Source organism: Brassica oleracea, chromosome C3 (assembly GCF_000695525.1).
Source record: "Brassica oleracea var. oleracea cultivar TO1000 chromosome C3, BOL, whole genome shotgun sequence".
Taxonomy (NCBI): domain Eukaryota; kingdom Viridiplantae; phylum Streptophyta; class Magnoliopsida; order Brassicales; family Brassicaceae; genus Brassica; species Brassica oleracea.
Genome location: NC_027750.1, coordinates 640,966 through 667,010, shown reverse-complemented (window position 1 = coordinate 667,010; position 26,045 = coordinate 640,966). Strand labels below are relative to the sequence as shown.

Sequence of the window (26,045 nt, the reverse complement as noted above, 5' to 3'; positions counted from 1 at the left end):
CCGAGGAGCGTGTTCCTCGGAATATTCCGAGGAAGATGTCCCTTGGTATAATCCGAGGGAACAGTTCCGTCGGTATATTCCTATCGATCGATGTATATATGTCTAAAACGCATCGATCGATCGCGTAAAATTCCGACGAAGTTCTCCCTCGGTATATTCCGAGGACATTTCCGACAAAATAATGGTCCTCGGAATTTCCTCGGAAATTTGTTTCCTCGGAATTCCGTCGGAAAATTCCGAGGGATTTCCGACGAAAGACGAAATTCCGAGGAATTATTTCCGACGACTTGTTTCGTCGGTATGTCGTCGGAATAACGGTATTCCGACGAAATTCCGACGATTTTTTCCCTCAGAATCTTTGCTGTTTTCTTGTAGTGCCATATACACAATATTTCCGGAACAAACTATGAATTAAAATTTCAGTAGATGTAACACAAGAAAAAGAAGCTGATATGATGCCTAATTTTTTTTGGCAAAAAAAAATGATGCCTAATTTACTTCACAATATGTTCATCAAGACACAAGCACATGTACTGTAGGAATATATATGGTTCATATTAGGAAAAATATCTCAAAATAAACAGTACAATAGCCCAGTAAGTTATACTATTGTATATAGAAATTTTGTGGGAAGGAAAACGTTAATATCTAGCAACGAAAATGAAAATAGCTTTTTTTGCTGGTTGAGTAAAAATAGTTTAGCAAAAAAAAACAGAAAAAGAGTGAATTATCACTTTAAAAAGTAAAGCACCACAAGAAGATGGCAAAAAGCAAAGTGGCTCGCGCACTGGACTGACACTAGACCAGTCTTCCATCAGTGTTTTCCTGAACTTATTTAATACGCGTCATCATTTACGCACGTATAAATAGTACTAATTTGTATGTGTAACTTTCATGTTATTACTTGGTTATTAATTTTACATGAGTTAGTCAAATAGTAAAAAAAGTCTTTAAAATGCGTTACATAAGTACGGTTGAGTGATTACAGCCAGACTTTACTCGATTTGGTCAGTAAAAGAATCGACATAATGAAAACAAAAGATGGTACGTAATAGTTTAAGGATTGCCAAGAGGGAGAGTTTACCTAGAAAATCAGTGGCGACGCGGCCATCAGAAAAACGACCAGCGGGCTTACCGGGGAAAGTGATACCATAAGGAAATTTCCAAGAACTAGAGAGAGACTTCTTAATGTTCCCTGTATCTGCATAAGAATCTCCGAAAACAAACAGCTTCGTTGGTCTGAATCCGTACAAGCGATGGTTCTTGTCGGAGCCTTCAACTCCATTAATTTCCGCTGGACAAAAATTAGAAAAAAACAATTAAAATATTAGGGGCATGTTGGTCTCAAACAATCCGTTGTGGAATAAGAGCTATAAGATGAGTGTAAATTTATTTACCAAAGAGAAGAGACGTGAATAGAAATACATAGAAGCATACGAAGAGCTTGATCAAAGAGTCCATTTTTTTAGAGAAAAGACTTCTCTTCAGTGAGAAAGAGAGAAGAGAAGGGGAGAGGAGAGAGAGAGAGAATTTTTGAGAAAAGTAATTAGATAGTATTCTAATTAATGTCTTTGTGGTTTATATAGTAAGCCACTCAGCCTTTCTAGTTGATGTGAAGCGACCACGACCTGGCCAAACTTTATCATATTTGTTGTGTCCGAATGTGATTTACTATGCAATTGTCATAAGAAATATAATAGTTTGGACAAGTACCAAATTTTCTTTTTGCCGCTGACGTGACCATCTAATCTCTTTGGATCAGAAACAAGAGCTTAAATCTCATCTTCTCACCAATTTAGATTCGAATTTGGCAGATCCACCTTTATTAGTAGTAGAGTTAGAAAATAATGTTACTTTAACAACAACAAAAAGTGCAACAGTTGATGATGTTTTAATTCATCGAGAATTTTATGTTAATACCTTTTTACACGGACTTAAACATGATTGCATACATAAATAAAGACTTTTAAATTTTATTTCACGTCAATGACATATTGGCACATCCCCTTGATTATCACTGGTTAAGTTTGGCCCTTAGAAATTATTTTGTTTTTGAATTAACCTGGGTATCTCGGATCTATAGAGAAACCCAAACAAATTTTCCAAAGGAAGGTGTAGTCCACGAATAGACACTTTCTCCGGACATTCAAATGGACTCTAAAGCATATGTTCATTTCTGTGTTAAGTAACTAGGATAATTGTAACTTATTTTCGCTCAGCAGATAGATCAAATCTAAAATGTATTAGCGTCCCAACTCTGCCTCCTTGCCACCTGACCATAGTCACCCGGTCATTCTCTTAGAAATTATTGGCCCCATGATTATTAAATCCTCGTATATTTCTTAAATTCCAGTAGGTTTTATTTGTATATATATAATGTTTATATATATATATAATTTATTTCAGATTGTACATTTTAGAAAAAATGAAACCGCTGATCAATCAAACTAACTTCTTCATAGTACAAAATTAAATAATTTAACCCAAAAAAGAGAATAAACAAACTTTTAATCCTATCTCTTTTTATTTTTGCAATAAAATCAATTTTAGTGAAAAATATTATAAAAAAGGCAAAAGTAATTTAAGAAATTACATAATGACGCACCAAAAGTCACTTGACCTTCACCAATTCATCATTATTAAAACAAAAAGATAAATCTCTATTATATAGATAATGTTGCTCCAATGTTTAATTTTATAATAGAGTTCTTCTATTTTAGAAGAAAATACGGAGTTATGTTATTTTATTTTTTATATTTTAGATTCGAAATAGTATTTTTCTATATTTTCTCCTTAAAATAGAGAAATTTTATTATAAAAGTATATATTAAAATAAATTTACCTTTATAATAATGTTTATCAATTTTAAGAGAAAATTGAAAATTGAAAATATAAATAGATCGAAGATGGTTTTAATTAAAATTTTAGTGAACTTTTCATAAATACAACTATTGTTATATGTATATCTTTAAAAAAAAGAATTTTTACACGTGGTTGTTAAAATTACATAAACGCTTTACTTTAAAAGTAGATATGCCAGATTCGAATCTCAGTAAGTGAGAGGATGATAATTTATCATTACTAATTAAGATTTTACTGAAATCTTCATAAATACAATTATTGTTATATGTATATCTTTTTTGTTTGAAAAATAACTTTCACACAGTTATATGTATATCTTTTTATATATGTATATTAGAACAATCTACACCTTTATATAAACCATGATCTTTTATTATTTTGATGCATATCACCCCTCAAAATATAGAGCCCATAGATTGATCAAAGCGATGAATAACCTCTATTGTTCTCTGTTTATCATTGCATTGTGCGTAGGATTGAGTAACGCCGTGGTCAAAATGAAAAATTCGGTACATTTTATGAACTCTCTTGGTGGAAACAACGTTCTTAAAATTCATTGTATATCAGACGAAGACGATCTAGGCTACCACCTTTTGAAGCCAGGAGAAATCTACGAGTTTAGTTTTTATGACAGTGTCATGGGAACCAGGATCAATTGTGATGTAGCGCAGGGAATTGAATTCAGATTTCATGCAAAGTTCATGGCATATAAAGGTGGTGGTCTCATAGGTCATTATGGTAAGATGAATTTTTGGTTTTGTAGAGATGATGGGATTTACTTTACCCATGGTAAGGACGATCCAAAGTTAGAGTATAAGTGGGTACCTACAATGCCCTTGACATGGCATCGTCTCCTTACTGATATGAATCTTTCTCTCAATAAATTATTGTGATTTACTGAATCGAATTGAAGTGCAAAGATCTTCTTTGTTTTAAGTGCAATTTTGTGTCTTTTCACAAAAAAAAAAAAAAAAGGGGGGGGGGGGGGGGGGCAATTTTGTGAATTCCGTTCTTGGAATGGATGCCTATTAATATATTAAATACAATATTGCAATCTATATTTAGAACGCAACTTTTTACCCCCTATCCAAATTAATATAAAAGATATAGACAAATGAATTCAACATGATACATAGTAGATTTGATATACATATATATATTTATGTATTGTAACAAGGACTTGATAGTTGATAGTTGATCATATATGATTATTTTCTAGGCTTGCATGACAATTAGACTTGCGTTAATCTGTATGCACGTGCTTGAAGACATTTTGCAATTTTATGTTTGGCCCTCGAAGATTATTGTCCCGACGAACGTGTTTATTAAATCGTTTCTTCAATACTAGTGATTTTTGTTTTGTTTGGAGTATCCCTAAGCCCATAGAAAAGCTTACACTGATCCCCAAAGAAATGGTGCAGTTTATAGATGAATTTTTACTCTGAATATTCGAATGAAGCCTAAAGTCACGACCCGATATTTATATAGCCACATATATTTAGTGTCATGAAATTGATTCAAATACGGATTTCCCTGTAGTCCGCCTACCATTAGACCATCGAGTTTTATTTGTATAAATATATTTTATAGTTTAAGAAAAATAAAACCCCTGATCAATTACGCTAACTTCATTAGTACGTACTAAACCAGATAATTTAACCAAAAAGGAAAATTTACATAAGCACAATTCTATGATAAAATAATAAACTGGTCAATCTTATCTCTTTTCATTTTGTAATAAAGCAGTTTTAGTGAAAACAAAATAACACGGTAAATGTAATTTAAGAGTTGTTAGAAATTATTTTTCTTACATCCATTTATAAGACGCACAAAAGGTCACTACTTTGACCATCACCAATTCATCATTATTAATTAAAATTATTTTGCTAAACTTTCTTGAATACAGTTATTGTTATATGTATATATTGAAAGAAAATAAATTCTACATGTATTTTAGAAAAATCCACACCTTTATATAAACCAGGATCTTTTATTATTTAGATAATAACCCCTCAAAATATAGAGCACATTGATTGATCAAAGCGATGAATAACCTCTATAGTTCTCTGTTTCTCATTGCATTGTGCCTAGGATTGAGTAACGCCGTGGTCAAAATGAAAAATTCGGTACATTTTATAAACTCTCTTGCTGGAAACAACGTTCTTAAAATTCATTGTTTATCAGACGAAGACGATCTAGGCTACCACCTTTTGAAGTCTGGAGAAGTCTACGATTTCAGTTTTTATGACAGTATCTTCGGAACTAGGATAAATTGTGATTTAGCGCAGGGAATTGAATTCAGATTTCATGCAAAGTTCATGGCATATAAAGGTGGTGGTCTCATACTTCATTATGGTAAGAAGAATTTTTGGTTTTGTAGAGATGATGGGATTTACTTTACCCATGGTAAGGACGATCCAAAGTTAGAGTATAAGTGGGTACCTACAATGCCCTTGACATGACACCGTCTCCTTACTGATCTGAATATTTCTCTCAATAAATTGTTGTAACTTTCTGAAATGAAGTGAAAAGATCTTTGTTTGAAGTGCATTTTTATAAATTCCGTTTCTTGGAATACTAAAATACCTATTGATATATTGAATAAAATATTGCAATCTATATGACAACTAGATTTACGTTAATCTGTACCACTGTATGCGCGTCGTTGAAGACATTTTTGCAATTTATACAAAACACCGCAATGCAAATTCAACTTATAAAAAATAATTTAGAGAAAGTTCAAAAAAAAAAAAACTAATATAGTTGATAACAAGTACTAACCTAAATTAAAGTGAATTCCAGTTAGGCGATAACAAAACTATTGTTGAATATAGTTCGATATGATTTAATTTGCAGTTTGTACTTCTCTAGCTTTGTTTTTGTCAAGCATGTCAAACAAAGATTGTTTGGTTCACTTTAATTTCGGTTTGGTTATAATGCAAACTGAAATCTAGAGTACTTCGTTGTCTCTCCTAATGGTCAAATCCGTAACCACTACTTTTGGTTAATAAATTTGATTGTATATGAATACAAATATACTTTTCTATTTTTGTTACAAAAAGACACATTACATTTAGCACTATGAAGTTGAAAATAAAATGGGTCATAGTCAAATCTGTAATCACTCATTTTAGTCAATATATCGGACTGTATATGAATACACATATTCTCTTCTATCTTTGTTTTTTTTAATAGAAAACCTGTTCTTTTCTATTTTTGTTACAAGGAGACACATTACATTTACTACTATGAAGGTATTGAACATAGCTAGCTAAAGATGAGCAACCAGGATCGTCACGGATCTTCTCCTCCAAGCAAGTTCACGAGTTTGTATTTAGAAAATCTCGATCCACAAGTCTCTGATGAGGCGTTGATTCAGATGTTCTCGGGTTTCGGAAAGATTATAAGATCGATTCGAGCAAAGGATTTCAGAGGAGAGTCGCGAGGATTTGCTTTCATTGAGTTTGAAAGCAGTGATAGCGCTGAACAAGCCTTTGAACACATGAACGGAAGGTTAATAGGTAAAACAATGGAAGGTTCTTGTTTTGATTTTATTTTCATAGATTTATTATATAGTCTCAAACGTCCCTTCAGGATTTAATGACAAGAACCATGATCCCAACGGTGTATGTTTGAAACAAGATAGAATTTAAACTGATACGTAGGCCTGGGCATAAAATCCGTAATCCGAAATCCAAACCGAACCCGAACCGAAAAACCCGATCCGTATCCGGTCCGAAATGTAAAAAATATCCGAATGGATCTTGTAAGGTGGTACAAAACATATCCGAACCCGAACGGGTAACCCGAAAAACCGAAAAATCTGAAAAAATATCCGAAGAAACCAATCCGAATGTCCAAAATAATATACAATATAATTTTATGAAACATGAATATATACTTCAAATATTCAATTTCATATTTATTTTGATATGTTATCTAACAATAAGTATTTAAAATATAAATAACTACCTTAAATACTTAATTATATATAAATAAATAAATATATTTCTTATGTTTTACTTTTAAATTTTAGATTTTATTTCGGGTATATCCGAACCGATCTAAAAGAACTCGAATCCGAATGATATATGATTACTTTATGGGTTCTATGATGTGATACAAAACCGATCTGAACCCGATGTATTATATCCGAACCCGGCCCGTACTTGCAAATTTACTAAAATGGGATCTATGAGGTGTTATATAAAAAAACCAAAATCTGAAAAATCCGATCCGAACGCCAACGGGTACTCGAACGCCCAGGCCTACTGATATGTAGTAAACATACATAACTTACTCGTGGTAAATAAGTTTTGAGTTTGAAGTTTATAAACTTTGACACCGGAAAAAACAAAACGGCAAAGATAGCTAATGTATCTGAATATTCTTCCAAAAATGTTAATCAAAGCTAATATTGCTTATAATTTAACTGCATTAAGGTTTAATATTTTTTGTGGTAATGTGACGAGTAGGTCAGAAGATTCTATGCGTTGAGAGGACGCCGAAGGTCAGCGAAGGTGAATACATATAATAATCATACGTGGGTTATTGGCTAATAGCCTAATTAATCTATTGTTCTATGAGATAATTAAGTTTCAATCCATTACTAAACTAGAAATGGTTTAGTAACTTTAGTGACAAAGTTATGCAATAATAAATTTCTATTATGTTATTGTAAATTTTCGATTACAAAAAGCGTCGGCATATTTTTCTGGCTATTGATTTGACTAGAATATAGGTCTAAGAGCAATATTATTGGGAGTCTTTTAAGGCATCCCTTAGAGGAGGGGGATGAGAACCGAGGAAGAAAGAGAAGAGAAAAGTCCCTAATTAAAGACTGTCTCTTACTCTCCAACAACCAAAAAAAAATAAAATAAAGAATTCTCTTTCTCTCTCTTCATCCCACCAATAATGTTGCTCTAAGTGGAGTAATAAAATGTTTATTTTAAATTTTAAATGGTGCCATATTCTTTAAACGTTACATAGTTACATATAATTACGAGAAGAAAGTAGGAATTAAGTTGAATAATTACGAATGAAAAAGTTGTTCAATAGTGGAATCTTCTCCAAGTGAAATATATGTTTTCGGATACGGTAGAGATGAACTGTATAGAGAACTCCGGCTAGCGAAACCGTAGCAAATGAGATCAACGTCAATATCCAGAAGTCCTGAAAAATTAGTCACAACCAAAACATAAAAAAAAACAAAAACATACATTATGAAAGAGAAGTCATAAACTTCATAATGTAGACGTTACTGGTTAATTTACCTTAGGATTAGATACAATGATACCTAAAAGATTAGCCATCAAGTCGAGAGCCGCTTGCAACGAGTTCTGTACACCACCAACCACACAACGGTCCGATTCCGGGACAAGATCCTAAAGCATTGTTACCAAAGCATGACACACGCAACAAAATAACTTTGAAGCAGTATTAAACAAAACAAAAACATTATTGGCTTTAAATTAGCACCTGCATTTGTTGGATTACTGCTAGATCGAACATCCACAGGCCAAGCCTAGAAGCAGCAACTCCAGCCATGAGCATGTATGATGCTATTTTCTCCTTTTCAACCCAAATCGATCCAACACAGACCAAAAGACAGGTCCACTAGAGAAACAAGAACCCAACTTTGATTACAAATTCAAATATACCAAATACCGATTCATGTATAGTAAGTACTGATGAACTATACATATTTAGGATTGTATATGTACTATTTTTATTTTACAGATTTTAGTTGGATAGGTTTTAAAAAGTTTCTGGTAAGTTAGGTTTTCTTGTAATCATCTAGTTAGGCTTATGATATTATGGAGGCTTTGACTGATTAATATAACATATAACTTGTTAAAAAAAAATTTGACAAAATATTCATAACTTGTTAATTCTTTCTCCCATGTTTAAGAAGATTTGGTTTTATTCAAGGATTATCATCATACTACACAAATGACACTGCAGTTCTCTAACTTATGTTTTGTCAAATATTAGATTAGTGTCATATACGTACCTGAGACCAGAAGGACCAGAGTCCAGTTCTGAGTGGTGAGAGACGGAACAGCAAGAGAGGGTACACGACTGTAGCAGTTAGTCCAACACCAGCGCTGATTCCTCTGCCTATACCAATGATATAAGTAGGTATTCCTTTCCACTCCAACGTTGCCGTCATCAATGTTCCAAAGCTATTTCAAAAAGATAACTATATTTATGCAAAAAACAAAAGCCAACACTCTAAAGAGAGATGAAAAGGTAACCTGAGGACAGTGAAGAACAATAGAGCTAAAGCAACTCCAGGAAGCACAATATCTTGATTAAGATAATTCCTCCACGCATTAACAAAAGAAGACTCAGAGATTCTCTCAATAATCCTCATGTTTCCACTTCTACTTTGTGTGTTCTCATCGGTTAAAAGAGGAACATAATACTGAGATGCAGTATCTGTTTGAGACGACAACCTTAAACTCCTTCTCTCATCGCTTTGTAATATCGCAGGAACACCGTTATATACAGATATAAAGAGCCAATATTCGATCCACACGGTTATAGTAGCCCAAGCCGCAAACGTGACCGCTGATGCTTCTAGAGAGACAAAGCTAATGATCAAACCGGTGATAACCGGAGACAGTAGCTTTGAGCTCAAGTCAATTCCTCTAATAACAGAATTCATTCTTGTTAAAACAGCCGGTGAATGACCTTCCGACATAACCACAACCCTGTAATATATATCAAAAACCTCTCATATGAACTTGTAGTTAAAAAATAACCATTATGGAGTAAAACTAAACCTAAACTTACCAGTCTCGTTCGATCAAAATGGTGCCTGCAAGAGTCGAGAGTACACCAATGGCACCAGAAAGGTTTGTCAACACGACTAGTGTTGCGAAAACCGGAAAGTTTTGAGACTTGAGATCAGGAACTAGAAGCAAAGCAATGACTGAACCACCAGCAACAATGAAGGAGAGGTTTTGAGTAACAAGCCAGAGTCTAAGGACTTTAACGTAGCTCATTCCATCTATCATTTGGCCTACAATGGGACCGAAAATGGCGGTAGAGCCTGATTCTACAGCACCGTACATGGCAGTGAGGAACAGAGAGTTTGGCCAGAGGTAAATCATGTAAAGAGCAACAGAGAATTCCCAAGTTCTGCAATTTCAGTTTCATATATATTGTACAAAATTTAAAGAAATTAATCTTGTGAAATCATGTTTTCATATTAATTAATATGAAGATTTTGATGAGACCTGGCACCCCATCGAGCAAGAAAATAGCCGAGATAGAGAGAGATCACCATGGAACGTGGTAACAGTGGCTCTTCTTCTTCTTGATGTTGTTCGCTTGATAGGAAAACCCTAGTTTCTGTCTCCTCCATTTCGTCCGAATGATTTGATTATTACCTCCGAATTTTAATTGAATCTGATACTCAGAAACATCGATCAAAGCCAATTCAGTGTTCATTGTATGTTGCTAGCTAGGTTTTCTATTGAAAGGGTGTAACTATTTAACAATGGATGGGGATAAATAAATAAAAACTGAATAAAATTACCGGCACAATATTATTCTAACTATGACCAAGGTTTCACATAATTTTGTAAATATAACATGCTGTTTGACATAATGATATGACGTGCTATTTTACAATAATCCGTATGCATCTCATTGAACATATCATATGATTTTTACAAATATAACATCTTATTATTTTTTAAAAAATTGGAAAAAAAAATTTCAGTAGAAATCTCAAGTAATTCGAATAATAAAAATAAAAGTTTCCAGTGACAAACACCATTTAAGGCCCGACTGGTTTAAACGCAGTGGTTGCGGTTGCGGTTGCGAGAGTTTGCGGATGCGGGTGGTTGCGGTTTCAAGCGTTATTAAGCGTTTTGTAAGACTGATACAACGTTTAAAAATTGTTGCGTTTGTGGGATATTTGTGACTGGTTGATTATAAGATATTGCAGCGGTTTAATAATAAATTACACATATTAACATATTATAACATTATAAAAAATAAAAAACAATACTATTGTAATAAAATATAATAATTATCAATATAATATGATTAATAAAAAAATAATTTTTATTTATAAATTTTAAAATTAGTTGAAAGTTATAATTTTAATAAAATTTGTTTTGAAGATTTATATTAAAAAATTTAAAAAATATTTTATTTCATTGTATATATGTGTATATCTTTATATATGTGTGTATATAAATGTTTAAAAATTCTAATAAATAGTTAGTTTAACTTTTTTATAAAACAAATTATGATACTGTTTGTGAATTTTAATTAATATATAAAATATGTATATATTTTTATTTATAATATTTCCATTTTAAAATTTTAAAATATTTTTGAAAATAATTTTATATTTATTTTTCCATCCGCAACCGCAAACGCTAGCTGAAACCAGCTTTTGATTTTAAGAGGTTCGGAGCGGTTTGTATGATTGTTTCAAAAAGCTGCGTTTGCGGATCGTACCGGAAAAACCGGTCTGACCCTAAGTTAAGTGCATAAAAGTATATGGAAGTTGTGCGTTTCGTTAATTTTTAAAGAAAGCATTTACTCGTTAAGAATAAGATGATAAGAATCTGTCATATGACAATGTCTGATCCATCGAAAAAACATATTTTAATTTGTAAACCGGTCTATGACAGTTCCTCACTTTTGCATCTGATGTCTATAGAAGAAGTAACAAAACTTTCTGAAAGATCAAAAAAAATCCAACTAAAAGTCCGACTTTTCTAAAAGATATAGTTCCATCTAAATACTACTACTATTTGACTTCCAACGGTATTCATCCCCATGAAAACATTAAACAATCAGAAGAAAACAAAACGAATATCTTCAACGGACGCTAGAAAGTTAGAAACAAAACCTCACCCGGCACACGAGCTTGGAGGATGAATGATCGAATCACCAAATCAAAGTCGTGGAAGTCAGAGCAGATCGAGACGGAGAGAATTTTAAGGGCACCTGTGTGTTATTAAGCCACTCCGAATATTTTCTTCGATTTTTGGCTTCAACGATGATCCGATCTATATCATCAATACTAAATAATATATCGGACAGCACAGCGACTGAGTAAATAAGACGGCATTTTTCGTGTGAGAATCATAGTTTATATATAAGTATACAACTTGTTACGATATAATATATATGTTCTATCGACTACCAAAAAATAAATAAATAATTTGTTCTATCAATGTACAAATTTCAACATTATCTTCTCATGATGTCTCGATTTTCTGAAAATATTGTAGGCATATACGAACAAGAAAACATCTTATATATTATATTAAGACATGAACTCATGTAGCATGGCATCATGTTTTTAATACAGTCTCAAAGTTTTGGACGTACTTTTGTAACTGATCGTCACGTTACGCTGTCACAGTTAACACAATGCAAAATGTACGATTTTGTCACCTAATTGGAAGAACTTAACAGGATGTCTGTTGAAGTATTCAGTTTCTACGAACGAGAAACGCACCGTTTTGAAAGGCGACTCAAAAGGCGATAAAAAAGGTGATTTCTAAGGGTTTCTCGCGATGGATCCGGCGGAGCCGCCGGCGTCTCTGGTTTCTCCGAGGGGGGATAACGATGATCGGGGAGGGCAGACGGAGAGTGTGATACATGTGACTGAAGCGATTGCAAAAGAGGGATTGAGCAAAGGAGGACCTTCGAAAGGATCTTCATGGGCGGAGGTAGCACAAGATAAGAAAGTTCTGAAAAGGTATGAGCTCGATATCACTGAGCAAGAGGGGCAGAAAGTTGTGGAGATTCCGGATGAGATTCTTAATAACGCAAATCATCTTTGGGAGGACTACTTGATTGGGAAATTTTTGGATACGGCTCCTCATATTGCGCGAGTTCATGCCATTGTGAACAAGATCTGGCAAGGGGGAAAATCACAACAGATTGATGTTCATGAAATTGACGCTACGACGATGAAATTTAGAGTATCAGATCCGTTGATGAGAGCGAGGATACTACGAAGAGGCATGTGGAATATTGGAAATATTCCACTCATTGTCACTAAATGGGCACCTGACGAGTTGAAGGAGAAGCCTGAGGTCAAGTCTATTCCATTATGGGTATATCTCAAAAACGTTCCTATGAACATGTACTCTTGGCAGGGGCTTAGTTTCATTGTTAGTGCAGCTGGGTTTCCTGTGCGACTACATCCTGAAACGGCTTCTTGCTCCAATTTCAAACTTGCAAAGATTTTTATCAATGCGGATTTGACAAAGGAGCTGCCAAGGAAGATAAATTTCACAAAAGAGGAGAAGTCCCATTTGGTGGAGTTCATCTATCCCTGGCTCCCTGCAAGGTGTAATACATGTGGAAAGTGGGGACATGAAGAAAAAGCTTGTATACTGAATAAAAAGGATGGTGTAGGATTGGCAGATCAGATGGAAAAGCAGAGGGATGGCATGGAGAAAGCAAAGGATGAAAGAGAGAAGGCAAGTGATGAACAAAAGAAGAATGAAGTTAATGGTAATGTGGTGGAGTTGAATGAGATTGAGGAAGGGCAAATAGTTGAGGGATGGTCTGATGTTTCACCAGGAAAAGTTAGCAGGAATCAGAGTCCTCTGAAGTTTGGACAAGTCAAAATTTTGACTCCGTCAAGATTTTCAGTTTTAAATGAGATAAATGATAATGGGGAATTGGTAACTAAGGATGGGATAGAGGAGGATACTGAAGCAAATAAAATGGAAAACGAAGGTTCTGTTGTTGTGGAGAATTCTGAGGTTGTAGAGAAAATGGATGATGAGATTGGGAATTCTGGAGGCAAAACTGAAGCTCTAGTAATAAAGAGGAACGTAGAGTGTAAGGATGTATTATTGGAGAAGCAGGAGCATAGTGCAGAGGTTAGAGAAGTGGATGCTGAGAAAGATGATATGGTAATTGCTAGAGAAGAAAAGGAGTTTCGAAAACCAAGCTACTCTGATATTGTGGGTGTAAGACCATCTATACCAAGAGCCTCAAAAACACACCATAAGATCATTCCTGAACCTATGGTAGGAGGAAAGCATATGCCTGGGAATCCGGGTAAAAGAAGTACTCGCAAACCTACTCAATGACAGGATTCTCCTGGAACATGAGAGGTTTTAATAGGAGTTCAAAACACAAGGTAGTTCGAAGTTGGATTCAAAGTAAGGAGTTGCTATTTGGATGTTTATTGGAGACGAGGGTAAAGGAGAGTAAGGCTATGGATATAGTAAGTATGGTGGTTCCTGGATGGTCTTTCTTAAACAATTATGAGTATAGTCGGAAGGGTAGAATTTGGGTCATTTGGAATCCGCAGGTCAGAGTGACACCAGTTTTCAAGTCTGATCAAATTATCACTGTCTCAGTGCTTTTGGATGGGGAGAGTGAAGAGTTTCTTTGCTCCTTTGTTTATGGGGAAAATCTTGCTGAGAGTAGAAGAGGACTATGGAATGATATGAAAGCTCATCAAGATTCTCCCATGTTCAAAGATAAGCAGTGGATAATAATGGGTGATTTTAACGAGATTTTAGAAGGAGAGGAGCATTCAAATTATCAGACTATAACGACGGGTATGCGTGATTTTGAGAGTGTCTATCAGCATTGCAGACTTATGGATTTGGGTTATCAAGGACCAAGATTTACATGGTGTAATAAGCAAGATGAGGGTCTAATCTGCAAAAAGCTGGATAGGATCTTAGTAAATAAGACTTGGATGAATCAGAGAAGCCAAGCTTATGGCGTGTTCGAAGCTGGGGGATGTTCGGATCACGTCAGAGGAAGATTTCATTTACAAGCGGAAGCAATTGGGAAACGAAGGCCATTCAAATTTACAAATGTGGTTGCAGATATGCCAGAGTTCCTCACTTTGATAAAAGATTATTGGAAGGATACTCAACCCCTATTTCAGTCAACTTCAGCTCTTTTCAGATTCTCAAAGTATCTAAAAGCTCTGAAGCCTCTGATTCGGAACCTGAGCAAAGAGAAATTAGGCAAACTGTCTATGAGAGTTCAGGAAGTCTATAAGGATCTTTGTATGAAGCAAGAGAAATTATTCAATGATCCGTCTCAAGAGAATATCAGAGCGGAGTTGTTGGCAGCAGAGCATTGGCAAAGAATTTCTGCAATTGAAGAAAAGGTCCTTAAACAACGCTCTAAGATGCATTGGCTGCAGTTGGGGATTGCAACAATAAAGTCTTTCATAATGCGGCTAGGGTGAGAGAGATGAGGAACACAATTAGAGAAATCAAGTGTCCAAATGGTACTATTGCTACATCACAGGAGGCTATAAAAGCCGAAGCAGAGAGGTTCTTTCAAGACTTCTTATCCCATGTACCTGTAGAGACTCAGGGGATTTCAGTAGAAGAGATGCAGCAGATTATACCATTTCGCTGTTCTGAGGGTGAAAGGGCACACTTGATAAAACCAGTCACAAGTGAGGAGATCAAGGAAGTGTTGTTCAAAATGCGGAGTAATAAATCACCGGGGCCTGATGGATTTACGTCAGAATTTTTTAAAGCATCTTGGAGTATTATTGGCAATGACTTCACAGTCGCGGTGCAATCATTCTTTACGAAGGGTTTTCTTCCGAAAGGTCTAAACACCACCATCCTAGCTCTGATCCCGAAGAAAGAAGCTGCAGTTGAGATGAGGGATTATAGACCAATATCTTGCTGCAACGTTCTCTATAAAGTAATCTCAAAGATCATTGCAAATCGGCTGAAAGGTACGCTTCCTCAATGTATATCCCCAAATCAATCAGCGTTTGTAAGAGATAGACTGTTGGTGGAGAATTTGTTGCTTGCTACTGAAATTGTCAAGGATTATCATAATGAAGATATATCACCTAGATGCGCCATGAAGATTGATATTGCAAAGGCTTTTGACTCAGTTCATTGGCCTTTTATGTTGAACACGTTGAGAGCTCTAAATTTGCCAGAGCAATTTGTGCATTGGATTAAGCTTTGTGTATGCACTCCTTCTTTCTCGGTTCAAGTAAATGGAGAGCTAGCGGGTTTTTTCCAGAGTAAGCGAGGTCTGAGACAGGGTTGTGCTCTTTCTCCCTACCTCTTTGTCATATGTATGAACATTTTGTCTCACTTACTTGACAAAGCTGCAGCGCAGAAGATTATTGGCTATCATCCTCGGTGCCAGAACATCTTGCTTACACACCTGTGCTTTGCTGATGACTTGCTAGTCTTTACGGATGGTACAAAGCGCTCAGTAGAAGGTATTCTCATGATCTTTAAAGATTTTGCAAGAATCTCTGGTCTAAAGATAAGTCTTGAAAAATCTACTTTATATACGGCTGGGATTTCAGTAGATCATGAGAGCGATATTCTTGCTTGTTTTCCCTTTGCGACTGGAAATCTTCCAGTGAGATATCTTGGACTACCTTTGCTTACTAGGAGAATGACAGTGACTGATTATATGCCCTTGGTGGAGAAAATCAGAAAGAGGATGAAGTCTTGGACGGGTAGATTCCTATCGTATGGAGGTCGACTTCAACTCATCAGCTCAGTGATTACTAGCATGGTTAATTTCTGGTTATCGGCTTTTAGTCTTCCTAGTAGTTGCCTAAAGGAGATTGAAAGCCTATGCTCTGCTTTCCTTTGGTCTGGTCCAGATTTAAAGTCAAGCAAAGCCAAAGTTAGTTGGAAGGATGTATGTCTGCCGAAGTGTGAAGGGGGTTTGGGGCTACGACCGCTTAAGGAAATCAATCTGGTTCTTGGTCTGAAGCTACTCTGGAGGATCTTTGCTTGTCGTTCATCTTTATGGGTCAAATGGATTCACTGCTATTTGATTCGAAAGGCGTCTTTCTGGTCGATGAGAAATGCAGCTGCAGGCTCTTGGATGTGGAACAAAATTTTGAAGCTAAGGGATTATGCTAAGCAATACCTAAAGATGGATGTTAATAATGGGGAGCATACATCTTTTTGGTATGATTCTTGGTCTCAACTTGGATGTTTGAAGGATTTATTGGACAGAGGAGGGAATTTGGCTATGGGTATTACTGAGAACTCACATGTTGCTGATGTTTTAACGGGACATCGTAGACGAAGGCACAGACTGAGTATACTAAATGAGGTGGAAGAAGAAATTGAGAAGGTTCGAAATAGGAGAAGTGTAGAAGACGATATCCCTCTCTGGAAGCAGAATGGAAATACTTTTGCAAACAAATTCTCAACGAAAAAGACTTGGCAATCTATGCGTCAAGCTCAGCCGGTTTGTGATTGGAACAAAGGGGTATGGTTTCCTCAGTCTACTCCTAAATTCTCCTTTGTTGTTTGGGTGGCTATAAGAAGCAGACTGCCAACATGTGATAGAATGAAGCTCTGGAATAACGCAGTTGATGAGACTTGTGTTTTATGTACAGAGACTGTAGAGACTTGTCAACATCTATTTTTTGGATGTAGATATTCTAGGAAAATCTGGAGGGAGTTAGCTGAAGGAATTATGGGAAGTGAGTTTACTTATGAATGGAATGATATTATTGATGCTATTTCAAGACAACATCAAAAGACTACAGAGGGGTTTCTGCTTTGCTATGCTTTTCAAGTTCTGGTTCATAGTATCTGGCGGGAGAGAAATGCTCGTCGCCATGGGGAGCAGTCAAGGGATGAGGGTTTACTTTATAAGTTTGTGGATAAGATAATAAAACTGAAGTTACTTGCTGTGAAGGATAAATGTCAGAGATATTTGGAGGAAGGCTTATGTAGATGGTTTGAGACGAGAAGGCCTCATACATAGCTTATAAGATCTAGATGTAGATCGTTTCATTACTTTGACTTTGTATAAAGCAAACTCTAGAAGCACTTGATGTAACACAGGTTTTTTCCGATTGAATAAAATTTGCATTCATTCAAAAAAAAAAAAAAGTATTCAGTTTCTACTAAAACACATTTTTACAAAATTTCGGTTTTATCAAATTTGATTCGGTTGTTTCGCGAGAATAACTTATAAATTCCAGTCTCATACGTGTTGGCTGATGCGAGTCTGAGACTGCAACGTAGACTAGTTTAAAGTGGACGAGAAAATGTTGAAAGTTAAAAAACGGCATGTAGTTTTTGAAGGGATGTAAACAACAGTAGGTAGTGCCGACACGAAACGGTGCGTATTTTAAAATCTGTTGTTCTTCCTAATAATCACTCTCCGGGGATACAATTGTCATTTAGCCACAAGTCCCAGCCTCTTCCCTGAGCTCAGGCCATGGCGGTTCGCCTCGCGAGATCATCGGTGGCGTCATCCCCATCACGTCCGTCGTTGATCTCCATCGTGAATCGGATATCTGATTTCGCCTCTTATTCGTCCTCGTCCTCCTGGTGGTCGTCTCCGGAGGATCTGACGGCGGGATCGAAGAGGCGGGAGAAGAAGACTACAGACCGTTTCTCCGCCGCGATCGACGCTGTCCATGACCGGAAGCTGCCGCCGGAGCTACGCGGGCGGCGCGATTTCGTAAGGTGAAAATAATCCTCTACAAGCAATGAAGCTAGTAGTTCGTCTCTTTCACTAGTGCTTAAGACTTTGGAATCGATTAGATAAATAGTATAATTTAGTAGAGAGCTCATAGGCTTCCCTTGGCTTTGCTGTAGAGTTTGATAGGTAAATCCATATGTTGATACAATCAAAGAGAATCATTTCTTCATGAAACAAACAAACTCAACTCAAGTGTGAAGAATTCAAAATGAATAAGAGAATCCATTTGAGTAATTTTCACAGGAAAATCTTGTAACAGAAAAGATGAAGAACATCTCTAGAAAAAAAAAAAAAATTCTCTATTGATCTTTTCCTCTGTGTAATTTCTGTATTATACTCGCTCTGTTCCCGAAAGTAATTCCCGAAAGTGAGATTTTCTAAATTGTTCACGCTTATTAATAATTCAATAAATGTTTATAATTTAATTATTTTTCTACTTTATTATACATTTTCCAATCACTTTTCACCAATGAAATTTAATCAATTCAAATATTTTCATTTAATGTTTCTTAAAGTATAAAAATGTACCTTAAACATATAGAAAATCTGTCTTTGTGGAATAAGTAAAAAATCTAAAACATCTTGGGAACGGTTTATTTTGTATTGTTAATTTTTTGTTGCTTTATGGTTCTTTTATCATCAGATGAGATTCTTCTTCTTGTGGAACATGTTATTGCTTTGAGCTGCTTTTAATGGATACTAACATTGGATGATATTGCAGGTCAGAGACTGACATAATCAACGTGGTCGAGCAGAGGATATGGCACTCAATGGAAGAAGGCCAGTTTGAGAATTTACCTGGTAAGGGCAAACCCTTGAACCTCCACACAAATCCTCACGCAGACCCAGCGGAGGATACATTGTACCGGATTCTTAACAAGAACGGGTTTGCTCCCGAGTGGGTGGAGCTCAACAAAGACATAAGAAGCAAAGCAAAAGAATGGAGAGTTTCACTGAAGAAAGCATGGGCTATGAAACTCGAGGATGACCAATCGGGTTGGGAAGAGCGATCAGATTTGCTGAAAACACAACTGAAGCAAATCAACAACATGGCAAGTCTTCAACTACGCATCAAAATCCTGTTGTGATCTATAGTGATATATTTTCTTATGTGTGCGCTCTTGTTTTTGTGCAGGTGTTTAGGTACAATCTGATTGTTCCTTTTGGCCGTCAAATGTTTGGATTGAAGTGGGAGAAAGAGATTGATCACCTGAAAGAATAACATCTTCAGATACCTAAAGGTCGGTCACACTTCTATGAACTCGTTTTTGAGTTGTTAGTATATGTATGCGAGTCAGTGTGGCTCTCTTATAGCTTATGTTAAGAAGAATAAGAAACAGAAGTGCTTGAGTTGTTGTGAGACTGTCATGTATGTTGTTATCCATCACAAAGTAATACAAAGAAAATTATAGGTTAGGAAGAAGTCATTAGGGATCAAATCATGTTATCTATTTATAATTATTTCGATTCAATGATTAAGCAATGAGAGTCAACGAATTGAGTAATATGAGAGTTGGAATCTTTTAGCTGGAGTGAAGGAAATAGAATCTTTATTAGTTTTTTATTGTATAAAATAAAAGGAAAAATAAGATGTGAGAGTGACAAGACAACCACTAACACATGTGGTTCATCTCCAACCACATGTTATCAAGAGGACTTAACTAGCACAGCAAAGGTACACTCTCCATCTCACAATTATATCCTCTCTTATCTCTCTCTCTCTATCTTTTGTCTGAGAGAGAAGGCTCAATGGTCTCCAATTGCATTAGCCTTGGCCTCCATCTCCATCCTCATCCCCACAAACACAACCATCATTCACTTTCTTCTTTAAGATTCCACACAAAAGCTAAAACCCATCACCATGTCTCATATACAGCTCCGTCTGATGCACAGCATAGAAGTCTCAAACACTGTGGATGGAACTTGAGTTCTAGCCGGTCCGTGAACAACTTTGGTTTGAGCCGGTCTGGTGTCATCCGCCCAAGACTCTCGGCGATGACAGGGTCAGAAGTCGGTGACTCTGGCTACGACGAATCACAATTCGACCCGACCCTCACGAACGACGACTTGAAACCGACCAAACCAAGCCAAAGAACGTTTTCTTGGTTGGATATGTCGAGTTTATGGATCGGTCTCGTTGTCGGTGTGCCTACTTACTATCTGGCTGGAAGCTTAGTGGACCTAGGCATGGCGTGGTGGCAAGGGATAGCCACAGTGGTTGCTGCTAATCTAATTCTCCTCGTGCCGCTGGTTCTCACCGCACAGCCTGGCACCATGTACGGAATATCTTTCCCCGTCCTCGCTAGATCATCCTTCGGCATCCGTGGAGCCCATATTCCGACACTACTCAGAGCATTGGTCGGTTGCGGATGGTACGGTATCGAGACATGGATCGGAGGAGAAGCTATCTTCTTGCTCTTACCGTCTCACATCAAGAACTCGGCTCTGTCTCATACACTGCCTTGGCTGGGCACTTCTCCGCTTGAGTTCTCTTGTTTCATTGTCTTCTGGTTGGCTCAGCTTTGTATCGTCTGGAGAGGAATGGACGGAATCAGAAAGCTAGAGAAGTACTCAGCTCCTGTCCTGATCACTCTCACTTCTTGTCTCCTTGTCTGGTCTTATGTCAAAGCTGGTGGGTTCGGCCACATGCTTTCCTTGTCATCCAAGCTAACCTCTTCACAGTTCTGGACTCTCTTCTTCCCATCTCTAACCGCAAACATAAGCTTCTGGGCAACGCTAGCTTTAAACATCCCTGACTTTTCCCGGTTTGCGAAATCCCAAACCGATCAAATCATCGGTCAAGTTGGTCTTCCGGTTTTCATGGGTTTGTTCACGTTCGTTGGTTTAGCTGTTACGTCCTCCACAAGCATCATCTTTGGAAGAGTCATCTCCAATCCCATTCAGCTTCTCGGTCAAATCGGAGGCCTAGCCACAACTCTACTCGCTATCCTCGGTATCTCCCTCGCCACAATCACCACGAACATAGCTGCAAACGTGGTCGCACCAGCAAACGCCCTTGTGAACCTAAACCCTAAAGTTTTCACGTTCGGAAGAGGAGCCTTGTTGACCGCGGTTCTTGGAATCGTGTGTCAGCCTTGGAGATTGCTCAAGTCGAGTGAGAGCTTTGTCTACACATGGCTCATCGGTTACTCTGCGCTTCTTGGTCCTATTGGTGCTATAGTTCTTGCAGATTATTATCTGATCAAGAAGATGAAACTGAACGTTGGAGACTTGTACTCTTTGAGTGCCTCCGGAGAATATTATTATTCCAAGGGATATAATGCGGCGGCTGTGGTGGCTTTGGTCGCCGGAATCATCCCAGTTGTGCCTGGCTTTCTACACAAGGTCGGAGGTTTGTCGAAGATCTCAAATGGGTTCGTGGTTGTTTACGACAATGCATTGTTTTTCAGCTTCATCATCGCAGGATTTGTCTATTGGATGTTAATGTCTCGTCTGAGAAGGAAACAGAGCTCCTCTTCACAGCCACTTTTGTAAATATTTGGCTTTCAATTCGTTTCGTAAGTAATCAAATTTAAATCCACAGATGTGCAATCAAACAGAAGAACAAAAGAAAAATAAAGGATTCTTGTTTTTTTATTTTTCTATTTTTTTAGTTCATATCAATTGTTTTCGTTTTTCATATACTTTGCTGAATAATATAACGTTTTGTTAATAATGATCCATCACATTGGCCTATTGGATTTTTTTTTAATTGCTATAGCCTCTGTTAATGATGTGTAATATAAAGGAAAAGTAGAAAAAAAAAATCGAATCCAAAGGCGAAAGATAAATTGTTAAATATCAATTTTCCTTTTTGCTGCCTATATAAAGAGAAGAGTTATAGCTATGATGAAGCAATAATTAGAAAAAAACTTCTGAGAATTGACTGTGGGGAGCATATCAATTCAAAAAGAGAAAATTAGAGGAAGGGAGTTCTTCTAGTTCTACAGTTTTGATGAAGCACTTGCATAGACATGAGAAAGAAGTGATTAATGGCTTCATCGTTGATCCTTCACAGACGACTCTAGCCAAGTGGATTTTTACGCATTATCCGGAAACTGCAGTGCATGTTCAGTCGCAAGACCTAGCGCTTAGGACGAAAGACATGAACGTTCTCCTTGATATCTTCGAGACACTTTCCTACAAGAAGTCGTGTGACATATCTGAGGCTCAGCTACGCCATGTATCAGATAATTTGTCTTATTTGAAACGCGCAGGTTTTAAGGTGGAATGGTTAAGGGCAAAGTTTGATGATGTTTCTTTGAATGCTTGTGAAGCAAGGATTGTAAAACTCAAGGAAGAGGTCAAAAAACAGGAGCAGATGGTTTCCTATCTCAAAGATATGCTGAAATACGAAGAGGCCAAGTTGAAGAAGCTATAGTTATTTAGTTTCTCATTATTTCTTGTTGCAATCTCCTATATGCAATTTCGATTTAGATTCTTGTTTTAATTTTTTTTTTTTGTAAATATTAGGATAAGATTTCCGTTTTTTGGTTTGTTATAGTTATCATGTTTTTTTTTTAATTTCTAAATATATTTTTAAAAATCAATATAATTCACTAATTTGATTCCGAATTTATCTTGAATTTGCAAACTAATTTAAATTTATTTTCCTACCTATATATGCGTAAACATTAATATATAACAAAGAGAATATTTGGTTACATAGCTATCTTGAAGCAACGAGTAGTGTAAAACTTTTCCTGACAATTTTACCAATCGATTTCTCAAGTGATGGGGAACCAATTACAGAGACAAAGAAAGGTAACTGCACATGGCTTCATCATTGCTTCTTCGAAGGTGAAGTTAGCAAACTGGATTTTTCAGACATACCCAAATACTTCAGCTAATGTTAAATTGCAAGACGATGTGCTCAGGACAAGATACATGAACCTTCTATTCAGCGTCATCAAGAGACTTTACCACAAACCTCTGAGTGATCTCACAGAAGATGAATTGAGCAAAGCTTCCCAGGAGTTGTCTGATGTGACACAAGCTGGTTTTAGTGTGGAATGGTTGGCTTCAAAGCTTGAGAAGGTGACCTTGGAGAAGAAGACTTCTGAAGATCGGATTCGGGAACTGGAAGAAGAGCTCGAAAAACTTAAGCTAACCATGTCAGAGGAGAAGGTCAAGTTGAAGAAGCAACCATCTTGGATCACCAAGACAGAGATACCTATTTCTCCTTAAGTTAATTTTAATTTGTTTGATTTTTTAGTTTTTTTCATATCTATTTTTCATGTTTCTTTTCTCAAATATATCCCTAGATTTTATTTGAATCTATCCAACCCTATTAATAGTGTAAGATGATATGATTTATATCTAAATCCTACCTTGCCAGACACGGTTTAATTAGGGTCTCTTGGGTTTCTTCATGGATGGCTTGAAATTTACTGGATTTTAATTTAAGATGAAGTGGACCACTAATAGGTTAATGTGCTAAGTGTGATGTAGATTGCTAAAGAAATTGTCCAAAGACACATGAACAGAAACAGATAGAAGTGGAGTTTGATTTATTCTTCACACACATATTAGTATTGAATCATATGAGGAACTCACATGAATGAATGGTGCATTTCACAGGATTACAAGACTAAACACACATTCAACACAAACAGAAAGAAATTAAAGACACTAAACCAAACCTAACCGGAAACAAATGAAACAAGGCTAGACATAGGCAAAAGCCCGGCAAAAGAGAGAGTAAGATAGTATAGTAACAATGATAATAATCTGCTGATTCCGAGGGGAACCGAAGCTTGCCAAAGGATCGAATTAAGTTGCCCTAACGGAGGGATAACAATAGACAAATCACACTTGTCTTCATCAACCTTCATGCAATCTTCATCGCTCCAATCCACACACAATCCTCATCATAATGATATGATGATCATTCACTTAATTCATAATCATAATATACAAGAGATCTCTTCATTCTTCTTACCTTTTGTGAGTACTCTTGTGTTTTGGCCATCCCCTAAAGAGAATCTAAACCTCTCAAAACCCTCTATGGTGAGATCTGCTGATCCAATCTGGGGGTTCTTCATCTTCACTTTCTTTAGGGGATGGCCATATATTGTGTGTTTTGGTGTTGTGCAAAAGAGAGTTTCAACCCTTTATGGCTGTTGTTAGAGTTCTTATGGCTTCTCTCAGCTGTATTTGGTCTTGGAAACGCATTAAAAAAGAAACTGAAAAACACCCATTACATAAGCCATATTGTTCTTTTCACTTTTTCTATATAATTTTTTTAATGTAATTATTAATTAGCTCAGGTGTAACTACTGTATCACATGTCTGTTGATAATATATTATCTTTTAAAACGTATCTTAAAGTGAAAACAAATTATATGGTAGATCGACATTAAAACTGTTAATGAATAATGCATTTGTATGTAGAACTGTATATGAGTTCAAAATGTTTGAATCTATATACATGAGTTATTAAAGTGTGTATAAAACAAAGTATTGAAAATATATAAAGAAAATGTATACATTATCGGTGCAAAGGGAATAAAAGCAAGAATTGTCATTGGTGTAAAGATGACATCGAAAGAAATAAAAATTATTAACAAGGGAACGAAGTGGAAGGAGATGATGGAAATGGTGAAGTCCATGTAAAGATGTTGGGAGAATTTGGATCTTCTAAGAGGAATATGCCATTAGCAAACTTAACAAAATGATATGCCATTACCAAACATGTGTTTAGACACCAAACCCTCATTATTTTTAATATACATTTCGATCGAGCTCTATTATCATTCGCATTCGTTTTTTGGAATTTTTTTTTTTATATGATCCAAACCAATTTGCCATAAATCTCTGATGAAATCATTTTCCAATTAGTTTTAATGTGTTTTTGTTGTATTTATTACCGTCGTGGTGGTTCATTCACAGACTTTCCTTCAAACAGCTCACCCAACAATTTCTAAAGATCTTCAGCTGTATACTTTATGTATCTCTGAGAATTTTTCCAACTCTCAACCAATGGCCTACGCAGATCATTGGTTTAAATCTCTTTAGGTTTACATATATAAAGCTTTTGCAGGTAAGAGAAAAAATACAAAAAACTTTTACCAAAAGTGTTTGAGGAATAATCTGTCAGCAAGGCAATAATACTTCAGCAACAGCAAGTCTTAGTGACTCTGTTAGCTCTGTGTATGGAATTGTCCACAGGAATTGTCTCTGATGCAACTCATCAAATTGCATATTGAACATCTTGAATATGTTTCATTCTTTTACACATCATTATCGAACATATAAAATATTGTTTTCTGATTGTTAGTATATAAACTTTTCATAACTGCTGTCTTTATGCAGGGTGGTCGGCTCATAGTTTATAGGAGCCATTGCGCAAAAAAATATTTTAGGCCTTTTAATAATTAAAACACACAATTTAAGTATAATTTTTTGAAAACTGTATTGTATAGAATAGAAGGTTATTAAATTTGTGGAAGCCACCGTAGCCTAGTGGTTAAGGTTTAAAAACTTTTACACCCAGGTTGGGGTTCAAATCCCAAACTATGCAATTTCTTGCAGATTACAGGAAATCCAGGTTTCAAGTCCCGGAGAGAGCGATTTATTAAACAATTATGCAGACTACAGAAGAAAGGCTTACAAGTGATCTTCAACATGATACAAGTAAATCTGGTCAGGTGTGGATCTTCATAGGACGGTTCAGGTGATGCAGTTAGGCGTAGGTCCTCGTAAGGCAGGTAGTA

General features: G+C 36.2%; 9 protein-coding genes across 11 annotated transcripts in view; 7 read left to right on the top strand and 2 right to left on the bottom strand.

Moving 5' to 3' along the window:
* The window catches only part of LOC106335273 (GDSL esterase/lipase At5g03610), a 10,946-nt gene extending 9,392 nt beyond the window's left edge, over window positions 1-1,554 (bottom strand). The window contains exons 1-2 of the mRNA XM_013773750.1: window positions 1,398-1,554; window positions 1,085-1,294 (exon numbers count right to left, since the gene is read on the bottom strand). Of these exons, the coding sequence (XP_013629204.1) occupies window positions 1,085-1,294; window positions 1,398-1,461 (274 nt within the window). The 5' untranslated portion in view covers window positions 1,462-1,554. The remainder of the gene's footprint in view (window positions 1-1,084; window positions 1,295-1,397) is intronic.
* Window positions 1,555-3,233: 1,679 nt separating this feature from the next.
* LOC106329603 lies at window positions 3,234-3,755 on the top strand. Its single transcript, XM_013768292.1, has one exon. The coding sequence runs from the start codon at window positions 3,291-3,293 to the stop codon at window positions 3,753-3,755; it is 465 nt and encodes a 154-aa protein (XP_013623746.1). The 5' UTR covers window positions 3,234-3,290.
* Window positions 3,756-4,907: 1,152 nt separating this feature from the next.
* LOC106329602 lies at window positions 4,908-5,324 on the top strand. The gene has a single exon (XM_013768291.1). The coding sequence runs from the start codon at window positions 4,908-4,910 to the stop codon at window positions 5,322-5,324; it is 417 nt and encodes a 138-aa protein (XP_013623745.1).
* An 815-nt stretch (window positions 5,325-6,139) lies between these two features.
* LOC106334344 (polyadenylate-binding protein 7) lies at window positions 6,140-7,407 on the top strand. The gene is made up of 2 exons (XM_013772645.1): window positions 6,140-6,383; window positions 7,338-7,407. Exons 1-2 carry the CDS (start codon window positions 6,140-6,142, stop codon window positions 7,394-7,396), a joined length of 303 nt encoding a protein of 100 aa, XP_013628099.1. The 3' UTR covers window positions 7,397-7,407.
* A 425-nt stretch (window positions 7,408-7,832) lies between these two features.
* LOC106332924 (solute carrier family 40 member 2) lies at window positions 7,833-11,925 on the bottom strand. Of its 2 annotated transcripts, none has more exons than XM_013771409.1 (8): window positions 11,746-11,925; window positions 10,107-10,278; window positions 9,661-10,008; window positions 9,120-9,578; window positions 8,876-9,047; window positions 8,341-8,478; window positions 8,136-8,246; window positions 7,833-8,034 (listed from the first exon to the last, which is right to left on the bottom strand). In XM_013771409.1, exons 2-8 carry the CDS (start codon window positions 10,232-10,234, stop codon window positions 7,882-7,884), a joined length of 1,509 nt encoding a protein of 502 aa, XP_013626863.1. In that variant the 5' UTR covers window positions 10,235-10,278; window positions 11,746-11,925; the 3' UTR covers window positions 7,833-7,881. The 2 variants fall into 2 exon arrangements, with proteins under 2 accessions (XP_013626863.1, XP_013626864.1); XM_013771410.1 differs by having other exon boundaries at window positions 7,882-8,034; window positions 11,741-11,925.
* A 6,094-nt stretch (window positions 11,926-18,019) lies between these two features.
* LOC106335483 (dnaJ homolog subfamily C member 28) lies at window positions 18,020-20,000 on the top strand. Of its 2 annotated transcripts, XM_013774016.1 has the most exons (4): window positions 18,020-18,314; window positions 19,052-19,382; window positions 19,466-19,571; window positions 19,911-20,000. In XM_013774016.1, exons 1-3 carry the CDS (start codon window positions 18,064-18,066, stop codon window positions 19,550-19,552), a joined length of 669 nt encoding a protein of 222 aa, XP_013629470.1. In that variant the 5' UTR covers window positions 18,020-18,063; the 3' UTR covers window positions 19,553-19,571; window positions 19,911-20,000. The 2 variants fall into 2 exon arrangements, with proteins under 2 accessions (XP_013629470.1, XP_013629469.1); XM_013774015.1 differs by lacking the exon at window positions 19,911-20,000 and having other exon boundaries at window positions 19,466-19,751.
* Window positions 19,925-22,011, top strand: LOC106335482 (purine-uracil permease NCS1). The gene has a single exon (XM_013774014.1). It carries the CDS (start codon window positions 20,080-20,082, stop codon window positions 21,823-21,825), a length of 1,746 nt encoding a protein of 581 aa, XP_013629468.1. The 5' UTR covers window positions 19,925-20,079; the 3' UTR covers window positions 21,826-22,011.
* A 274-nt stretch (window positions 22,012-22,285) lies between these two features.
* Window positions 22,286-22,711, top strand: LOC106329600 (MATH domain and coiled-coil domain-containing protein At2g42465-like). Its single transcript, XM_013768290.1, has one exon. The coding sequence runs from the start codon at window positions 22,286-22,288 to the stop codon at window positions 22,709-22,711; it is 426 nt and encodes a 141-aa protein (XP_013623744.1).
* Window positions 22,712-23,064: 353 nt separating this feature from the next.
* On the top strand, window positions 23,065-23,517 carry LOC106329599 (MATH domain and coiled-coil domain-containing protein At2g42470). Its single transcript, XM_013768289.1, has one exon. The coding sequence runs from the start codon at window positions 23,065-23,067 to the stop codon at window positions 23,515-23,517; it is 453 nt and encodes a 150-aa protein (XP_013623743.1).
* The last annotated feature ends 2,528 nt before the right edge of the window (window positions 23,518-26,045 follow it).